This window comes from Arachis duranensis, chromosome 1 (assembly GCF_000817695.3).
Source record: "Arachis duranensis cultivar V14167 chromosome 1, aradu.V14167.gnm2.J7QH, whole genome shotgun sequence".
Classification (NCBI taxonomy): Eukaryota; Viridiplantae; Streptophyta; class Magnoliopsida; order Fabales; family Fabaceae; genus Arachis; species Arachis duranensis.
In genome coordinates, this window is record NC_029772.3 from 95,563,598 (window position 1) to 95,573,854 (window position 10,257).

Sequence of the window (10,257 nt, forward strand, 5' to 3'; positions counted from 1 at the left end):
CCCCCCCCCCAAAACACACACACACAATAGAATTAGACTCTATAACAATCTTAAGCCAAAAAGATTTTGCATATGTATTGGATCGTTTGCTATCTGGTGACTAGAATATCATGTGATCCTACAGTCAAATCAAGAGTCTAATTAAGTTTGATCTCCAATCACATCTTTCATACATGCCATATAACTGGATCTACTGTGAGCAATCAATTTCACATCTTTGGCTCTTGGCTATTTACAGAAGCATCTTTTAAACACCTTATCCAATGCAACAAAATGCCCATCCATGATAATATAATCATGGATTTTAATAATAACAATAAGAATAAAGGCAGTCTGATGCACAAGGCTTCTACCATCAAAAAGAAGAAAACATACCATAACAAATTCAGCCCCGAGTTCACGCTGGTCAAACTGAACCAGACACCGACAATGGTCAACAGTTAGTATACTTCCATTATGAATCTCTCTTGTCTTCGGATGAATAGCAATAACTCGCTGGCCAACAATTAATGGCCGAGCCAAATCAGTAGGAAGGCCTTCCTTGGTACCAGCAAGAACTTCAGCATAATGTGATCTAACAGATTCTCGGTATTGATTAAGCTTCTGTTTTTCTTCTATCAAAAATTGCTCTGAAAATCTCCGCGGTTTGCCAAGGGAACTGCATAAAAGTAGCATGATGATTAAGTACATTTCCAGAAACAAAATTAACCCAAATGAATGGTTTTATATCCCAATTATGCCTCATCATGTGAGAAGGTTGATGTAGCAGTAGCACACACATTGAAATCTTGGCCACTTGGATATAGATGCTGTAATATATTGTCAATCTCGACATTGTCATGATGCATTGGAAGAATTAAATGTAAGCATTTCATATCAAATACCTTCTAATGACTCCCCACTCGATACGAGTCAATCTAGGAACATGACCCAGTCCAACATGGTCCAAGTACTCCACGAACTCCCTCTTTGAAAACCATGGGTAATCGATGGCACTATAAAACCATTCAAAAGTGCACCATCTCCGTGCTTGATGTGAAGACAGGCAGTTAATAAGCTACCTTGGGACTAGAGGAACTATTCTGGACCGAAGCACAGGATTTATTATGCTGACTACTGAAAATATTTCCAGACACCACTGGATCTCCTTCTGCCATTGGTTTTGGTTTTCCCATTTTTCTTCTAGGCCTTCCTTTGTTTACTTGACCGACTTGGTTAGCAGATGAAACCTTTATGGGAGATGAAGTTGAATCATCCCCTTCTCTTTTGTCATTACCACTTGAAGACATCTTTCCCGGGGATTTAACTACCTTTGGTTGTCTTGGATATGTTGTAGAAACAGATGATCGCTTACCTTTAACCATTGATTTCTTGACCTCATCAGTATCCTATAATGAAGATAATGTTCGGGTATGATAAGTAGATACATGAAAATGGTAGAGAGGACAGTTTTGGGAGATCAAGGAAATTTCATAGATTTATACAAAATGAAATACAGAAATGAAAACTTCAGAAGCAAAACGGAAAAGTAAGCAACTAGAATACATGTGTGTAGAATACAGTGTGTGAAATATGAGAGACTTTTAAGATGTAATAAAACCACTCACCTAACATCTTAAGCATTTGGGCAAAGTCTTGACAATGGTATAATATTATCTAATAACTATGTACCTTGGTTAATCACCCAAAAAATATATATATGTACCTTGATTTTCTGGGAGCCACTGAGGTGAGAATCAGTATGTGTTTCATCATTCTGCATCAAACAAGTTACTTCTTAGTGCATACCATATATATAAACATACACAAAATACAGAGAAAGTCATAAACCATAAATTTTGAAACTGAATTCCGGAAATTAAGTTCACACGTTTAGGCTAAAAGATTTCTGTTTCCTTTTCCTGATTCCTGCATTAAGCTGGTTCACACCCTCCCCTTCAGGAATAGCAGCTCCGTCAGAGAAGATCTTGCCTAATGCACTTGAAGCAGTTCTTTCAATCTTAGTTGCCTTATGCATTTTCACTTTAGACTCCTCAACATCATGGTTTCCTTCTCTGACCTGTGCTGATGACTCTGAGGCCAAAAATAATAGAACATGAAAAGATTTTATGCCATATATTTCAACAGACCAACAGTTGAGCATGGATGATACATTCTGAGAGAAATTTCTCATGGGAAGAGATTGGTTGCTGAAAAGCCAGAAGTGGTCTTGAATTAAAATGATAGGATAGTTGGTTCGAAAAATAGCAAGCAGGATGAGAGAAAACTAGTTACTGTAATCAGTAACGTGTCAGAAAATCTTTGTTTGCAAGACTCTTCTGGTGGCAGATGAGATCTTTATTTGTGAACTCCCATGAAAAGAAGTCTTTTCAAATTTAAATTGGTATCTAATGTCTGGAAATCAAACCAAATGGCTAGAGAGACCATTTAATATCGGGCAAGGTTATTGGAAACCCCGAGAATTGTGCATCAGAAGGGAGGATCAGGACTGGGGTATATAACCAGTTTCATGTCAATGCAAGTTAATTGTTTGTTCCGAATGACTTATGGGAGAAGGAAAATTATAAATGGAATTAGATTAAAATGTCAGAAATCTTAAGATGTCTTACCACTGTCAGCATTCGTAACAGGCATCATCAAAGACAGATCAGCCAAAGTTTTCAGAGCATCAAAAGCCGAAGCTTCATCTACAAAAGAGAAGTGGGAAAGGGATATGGATGCATTAGTAACTTAGTAACTTCTGTACTTCATTTTACAAAGTTGAAGTCCATGAAATGGTAAAAGGAAAAAAGAAAAGGATATGCTAAATACTTAAGTCGTAAATCATTTTTCTTTTTCAAATTTGAAACAAAAACCCCCTTGGTTATAAAGTAGGAAACAATACAAATTATTAATTAGATGAAGAGAGTTAACTTTCTACCTTTCTCAACCTGTAGTTTTTTACTTCTCTTCTTTGAACCCTTGTAAGAAGAGGGACTTGGATTCTTTGCATTTGCAAAATCAGTGCTAAAATTTGATTTGATAAAATTCAGATTTTTACCATCATCTGTCCCACTTGAGGCTTCCTTTATCTCATCCAAATGCATGTTTAAACTTTCCTCAGGTTCTAAATTGTTCCCAGTGTGTTTTACTCTCTTTTCTCGACTCCTTCCTTTTCCAGTGTTTTCCCTACTTGTCCAATTAACTGTTTTTCTATTATAATCTCCATTGTCTCCTTCTGTGCTTCCTAAACTCAATTCAGAACTACCCCCATCCAAATCAGAACTGCAAAACTTGGATCCAGCTATTTCTGATTTAACCTGTGGACAACCATAACTACCTAGACTAAGTTTTCTGAGAGAAATAACAAAAGACCACTTAAGTCGTCATAGGAGTAACTTGTTACCTTCTTCCCACTTTTCTTACTAGGTGATGGCGCTGCTCTCTTGTTTGGAGACGCAGAAATTTTTGAGGAGCCACCTCTTTGTGAAGCCTCGGCCAATGCTAATGCAATCTTATGAGTAACATCATTAGTATCAACCATTTGTTTGCGCCCCTGTCTGGCAGATGAAAATAACTTCTCTGCATTATCTTTACCAATGGAATGTGAAATAGGTACTCGAGGAGTCCGTTTTCTGACAGCATGAGGAGTAAGCCCTGAAACGATCTCAGAAAATAAAATGGTAAGATCATTACAGATTTTATTCAAGAGAAATCTAGATATATTTTTTTCTAAAAAAAAAATTCCAAAGATAAGTAACAATAATCCCTTAATGCAACAATTAATGAGTTTTTTTTTAAAGGAAACACATGTAAATTAAAATACAATAAAGAGGAAATAACATTGGCATGTGCTTGACATATTAACCCACCAGAATTCCTAGTCTTCAACAGCGACAAGCAACCATCACCTGATGCAACAGATTGTGATTGAGAATGATCTGAAAAGGGTCCCTCTAATGTTTTATGGTCATTCATTTGTTTTCTTCGCAAACGTTTTTGAGACCTTTTAGATACTTCTGCATCTTCATTGCTCTCCTTTTCACTGTCACTTCCTCCCTGACAATGAAATTACACATATTTTCATTTCTTATAACTAAATTTCCATAAGTTGGTTCTGTTACAAATTGTAATACTAATTCAAACCAAAAGAATGTAACAGGAGGGGAATCTTTAATATCACAGTTGGACGGGAAAACAACTTGCAATTGGACGGTAATGTAGCAAAAATAGGAATGCCAGTGTAAATGTTAAAGAAAATGTGCCAAAAGTTTAAATTTATTCTTACCAGTACACTATAATGATCCGTCATCATTGCTATCAGTCCAACAACAGAAGCAGTGCCCTCTGGAAGAGATAAGTATGCCTAAAAATAAATCCAAAGAATAACATGTTTTACGAACAATAGGCCACTCTTACTAATATCCATTCTACTAGAAATGTAACCCTTAACAAAATGAAAACAATCATGGTGTATACCAGATCATACAAAAACAACACCATAAGTAGTATATTTTTGGTCATCCATGGCAATGAGGTTTGAATCCCTCGCTTCATGTATACTAGCTAACCCTGTTACCACTAGAGTACTAGATCACTCCTAATGGCTTACAAAGGTGGTATTTAAAAGTATAAGAATACAAAATTGCTAAAATCACTTTAAGACCTCTACACATGTTTTAGAATTTTTTTTCTTCATGAATAGTGAATAAATGGAGTATCCAACTCAGTAATATGAATAAAGTAATTGCGATGTTCAAACTTATGCAGCATTTACCCTGTTCATTGTGTACAAAGCTTCTACCATTTCCACGGATCTATTACGTACTGCAAGAGAAACCTGCAAACATGGTATAACTGTCACTGAAGGATATTTTCACTAATAACAATGCACAGGGAAGTTGTCATGCATCAAAGATTCACAAAACAGCCTCGATCCTCCAACTTCCCATGGAGTTTTAAGCAACAGTGTTTTCTAGATACATGGTCATTCATAGTAGATAAAAAACCTGATGATGAGAGTTAACTTTTAGCCATTATGTAGGACTAAAAAATATAACTAACCTTCTTCCAGTCTTTTCCATATTTACGGTAAGCTTCATAGAAATGCTCAAGTTCCTCCTTGCTCCATTGTGGCCCTAACATGTCAGCCAATTTTCTCTTCTGCATATCATCAAAATTTGAAACAATTATAAATATGAAAATAAAATTCATATTGACCAACCAATTGCACCAATCTTTTTGAATTTTGGTCAAAGGGACAAAATGAACATTAAGTAATGGGAAAAATTCTTTCCCTTCTTTTAATTGCATACATGTGTAAGAAAAGAAGTTATTTGCAAAGAAGTTATGAAACATTCACCTTCTGAGTGCCAGGACTTGCCTTCTGCTTATTCTTGCTAGCATTTTCTGCATTTTTATCTTTACTCAAAGCAGCTTCACGAACATTAGGAAACCTCTTATTTACACTTCTGGATTTTTTGGAAGGGGCCATAATCTGAAAATAAGCAGAAGGGCATCAGAGTTAGAAAATCATTTTCAAAAGAAACTAGGTCTAATGAAGTAACTTGACAAAGATCTCAGCAAAATCTTCACAATGTAAAGCTTCCATACTTGAGGCTCTAAAGTTTGCTCTAGATGACCAAATACTGAAATGGAATCTCGTTTCTCCCTAAATACAACATGGATGAGGAACAAAATCCAGAAGATACACCCTGAAAATCAGCTTACAGCCCTGAAGTCCATTTGTGATTGAATATATGATGCACATTTGACAATACCATCTTCAGCATCACAACAAACACAACATTTTTCTCCCTATATACACTATGTTAGAGGGCAGCAGATTGTACAACGACAAATAAGTTGGACAGAAATATAGTCTTACTATGCAGTTGGATAAAAACAAAACCTGAGATACAAGTATTTAGCAAAAATAATGAATAAGAAAGTTCAAGCTCCTTGCCCTTGTGGGAACTGGAAAATCTACCCACATAGTAACAATGGACGACAGGCCCTTAGCCCAAATTGCATCAAGCTGGTCTTTTATAGAGATTTTTCAAATTCCAAAAGAAGAAGCAAATATAAACAGCTCTTAATTTTTTGATTGCATTGCAAGTTTGAAACCTTTTTACCACAAAGGCTAATAGCCTATAAGCGATTGCATTGCAAACTCAACTTTGTTATCACTCCTTTTTCTTAGTTAATTTTCATGAACTTGTTTCATTATTTTGTATCCCATCGATAACCCAGAAACCAAGTTACAGGCACCCAGATGCAGCCATAGAAGTTGCTCCTTGTCAGTTAAATAAACTACAAACATGCGCTGAAGAGAAAGATTCTTCCAAGGAAGCAAGACAGCATCACATTTAGAAACTTTCACAGTATGCAATCTAATCTCACAGACCCAAACCCATTTCCCCTCTCTGAAGAACGAGAACACAGTTTCTTACTCATTCCTCGATCATCCCGCCAACAAACATAAAATCCATTTGAAACTAAGAATCCCAGTTCAGTACTAAACATAAACGAAAGAATAAGAAATCACAGTTAGAAATAGCCCCAACTAGAAGCAAAGGAAACAATTTTCAGCTCAGTTAAAGTTTGGCAGCTAAGATAAGAAACTAACAAGTAGATAGAAAAAAAAAACACAAAAGGGAAAATCAAGTGCATGTGCGGGGAATAAACTCAGAACCCATAACCGAAATTGTAGAAACCTTGAGAATTAATTGATCCAGTTAATTCACTTGCCCCTAAGATAAGACCCAACCCATCCAGCATTTCAGGTTAGCTCATGAAAAAAAAAAATCAAAACCAAACAAAGAATTCAACTACTTTTGCCGAATCAACCCACTCTGATCCGCGGTCTCTAATTAGCAACCACAATTCAAAAAAGGAAAAAAGTAACGCACAATTGAAATTGGGAATTTAAGCAGAAGGAAAAACAATTGTCGTTTTGCGGCAATAGAATGAGCGAGAAGAGAGGAAAAGGAATTGAAGCTCACCGATCGTAGAGAACTGAAATTGCGAATTGAAGGCGTAACAGTGATTCTGTGGAGGGATCTGATTGGAATCTTTAAGAAGAAGATGAAGTCGAGAGTGACAGAGAAAGCATATAATAGAAACAAGAGATGAAGAAGCAAGTAGTAGTTGTAGTTGTTGGTGTTGTGAACAAAATGAAATCGAGGGCATAACCGCGAAACTTTAAAATAATTGGTGCCAATTTTTTTTATTTATATCTACTTTTGTTTCCTTTCTTTCTTTCTTTCCCTTCACACGCTTTAAACTGAGTTAAGTGTTGTGAAGTGAAACTGAATTTAAATTTTCAAAAACTAACAATGTTTTTTTTTTTTCCATTTCAATTTGCAACGTATTGACGATTATTTAAATGAATTAGTTAATGTTGTGTACTTTTAACAATTGTATAATTAATACTACTGGTGGTTTATGTTTATATGAAGTTTTAAAGAATTCAGTTGTTTAATATTTGTATGGTCACCATCAAAAGTTGATTGAAGATAAATCTGGTACTATTGTACTGGGTTATTGGGGTTGGGATTGGTTTAACGCACAAATGAGCATTGGTTATTGTTATAGCACATCAATGCATCCCAAAAATCTTCTATATACAGGGTATAGAGTTAAGATTTGCGTTAGAATTTGATATACAGAAGCAGTTCTATAGCTATAGCAGAGAATATAGCAGCGTTCAAATTGAATCACACGCGCATGCAATGTTCAAGGTGAAGACTCAGTTTGTCCTTATGTAAAATTGATAGTTGAGAATTATTATATGATGATTTATGATTTAGTTAAATTTGTCTTAGATATAAACTTCACTTAAAGATATTTGCATACAAATTTTTGTAAAAAAAAAAATTTGGAGGCTAGCAACTTTATTCAATTATGTCTAGCATGTAATCAGCAAAAAAAAATGAATAATCCTATATTATTAGATGAAATTTCATACCATTAAAAATATTATTGATGACTATTTGATGATTACAAATCACAAAAGTTGTTAGCTCCTAGTACTCCTCTTTTTATAATTGATCAATTATATTGTACATTTGGTGAAAAATGTATCATTGTCTTTCTTTTTATCTAAGTGTGGGATTTTTTTTATATGGTATTTTTAATTTCATAGGTTAAGAATTAATCCATTATAAATTTTATTTAAGAGTTTGTCGTTACTCAATAATTCATTACACACAAAACTAAATTGGAACTCTCAGAAATTTGTTTAGCCAAACAAGTCACCTATCCAATTAGTTAGTCAAAGGTGGGATTTTTTCGCCAAGAGCCCAAGAGAAGTGTGACTGTGTGAGATTCTTTTTTTTTCATTGGTTTGGGCCTGTAACTGTTGTAAGCCCAATCTCAACTATAAATTGGGGTGTTAAGTGCTCTTGTTGGACTATTGTTTCTTTCATTTGACGTAAATGCATGGGCATGGTATTTTTAGTGGTTTTTGTTTCACCTAAAACTTTATTTCAGTTTTCTCATTGTAAAATTAATTTTTCGTTCCTTCTTGAAATTTAACTTAATTCTACACATATGGAGAAGTGGTAATATAATAGCATTATCATGTAAGAAACAAGATAATAAAATAGACAAACAAATAAAATTGGTAACATTTACTACATCCGAAGGGAGTATAAGTGTATAACTGATTCAAAGGTGCAACAAAATTCAAAGGCATGAAACAGCTCGTCTATCTATCAGTTTATAACAATTTTATGACAAATATATGCTTCCTTTTACAAATAATTGCAACAGAATAAAATGGGAGAAAATATTTTAGTTTTGGGAGTACATTACTATTTTAAATTATAAAATTTTAATTTAAAACGCTGATAAATTTAAACGAAATTAGTTTTATATCTACTAAAGATGATTTTTATATAACAAAACTATTCAAATATTAATTTATTCATGTTGTGTATATTTATTTACATTTTGAATTTTTATGAATAAAAATAATAATTTTTTTTCATAAGTATATAATTTATTTAATTTATTCATGAATAAATTTTTTAACATTCTAAAATTTTTATAAATAAAAATGTATTTTTTTGTCGAATAAAATTTGACATGATGAATGTTAATATGACGTTATTTTCTTACATTATGAATAGCACTTAAGAAATAAATTGACAGCAGAAATTAAAAGAAACAGAAATTTTTTAAATTTTACCAAATTAGAAAATAAAAATTAAAAATTGATTAATTTATAAAGAATAAAACTTATTTAAGAAAGAAAAATTGCAGTCCAGTATAGGCACGGGCAAAAAATATCTAGCCGACATTTTAAAATGCAAATGGGCCGTTGGATAGTCTAAGATCTAATCTGAGCCGTTGATTCCACACACGCTATTGCCAATTGTCAGCAGCTGACGTTAACAATCCCTGTCGCAGGAGTCACTTCACGCGCCTCAGTGGTGCGTGCGACCCACTTGCCTTTCAGACTTCACACTAGCATTACTGCAACTCCAACTGGCTTTCTGTTTCATTCTCTTTTTCTTTTGGGCAAAGATTTTTTTTAGTTTGTTAAAAATTTTAAAAATATTTTAAAATTTTATTTTATTTTAAAAGTTTTTATTTATATTAAATATACTTTNAAATTTTTTTAGACAAAATAAAAACAAATAAATTATATATTTTATTTTTTTAATTGTCTTTTTTTATTATTTCAAAACAACAAAAAACGAAGAAAAAATTAAGATAGAAGTGGCCAATGAGTTATAGAAGTGATTGTGGATCAGTTTCAATTTGAATTACATAATTTGTTATAATTTGAATTAGAATTATTTAATTTTATTTTTAAATTTCATGTAATCTGATTTAATAATCTTGCCTTTCGATTTGAGTACAAGTTAAAAAAATCTTCATGGAAAAGCAAGTGGGACGATGAAGTAGAATGGCCAGCTGTCATTTATCAACTGGTAAGACTGTATGTAAGAGTCATTTTTTTAAATATTTTATGAAATAAGCTTTATGTTTCATAAAATAAGTATATCTTTTCATTTCCAAAAAACATTAATAAAGTAGAAAAAACAATAAAGAGTAAATAAATATCATTTTATAAAATATGATTCGAAAATACTGGAATGCCTACGGACTACGGTTGCTCCTAGCTAGTATTACTCTCTAAATTAATTTCTTAATTCAAAGCATACAATTTTTGAAACAAAAAAAATTTTACGCATCAAAATTAATCATTAAATTTTATAAATATATATTTTATATTGTAATATATATTCTATTTTAATAATTAATTTG

The 10,257-nt window shown here is 33.0% G+C and overlaps 1 protein-coding gene across 1 annotated transcript in view; it reads right to left on the reverse strand.

The window, feature by feature from the left end:
* Nucleotides 1–7,189, reverse strand: part of LOC107464346 (protein ALWAYS EARLY 3-like) — an 11,270-nt gene extending 4,081 nt beyond the window's left edge. Inside the window, 15 exon segments of the mRNA XM_021126234.2 lie at nucleotides 376–658; nucleotides 885–1,058; nucleotides 1,060–1,388; nucleotides 1,706–1,756; nucleotides 1,871–2,073; nucleotides 2,610–2,687; nucleotides 2,921–3,299; nucleotides 3,386–3,636; nucleotides 3,852–4,038; nucleotides 4,268–4,345; nucleotides 4,757–4,819; nucleotides 5,044–5,142; nucleotides 5,342–5,476; nucleotides 5,593–5,693; nucleotides 6,984–7,189. Coding sequence (XP_020981893.1) covers nucleotides 376–658; nucleotides 885–1,058; nucleotides 1,060–1,388; nucleotides 1,706–1,756; nucleotides 1,871–2,073; nucleotides 2,610–2,687; nucleotides 2,921–3,299; nucleotides 3,386–3,636; nucleotides 3,852–4,038; nucleotides 4,268–4,345; nucleotides 4,757–4,819; nucleotides 5,044–5,142; nucleotides 5,342–5,476; nucleotides 5,593–5,693; nucleotides 6,984–7,170 — 2,598 coding nt within the window. The 5' untranslated portion in view covers nucleotides 7,171–7,189.
* Nucleotides 7,190–10,257: the final 3,068 nt, after the last annotated feature.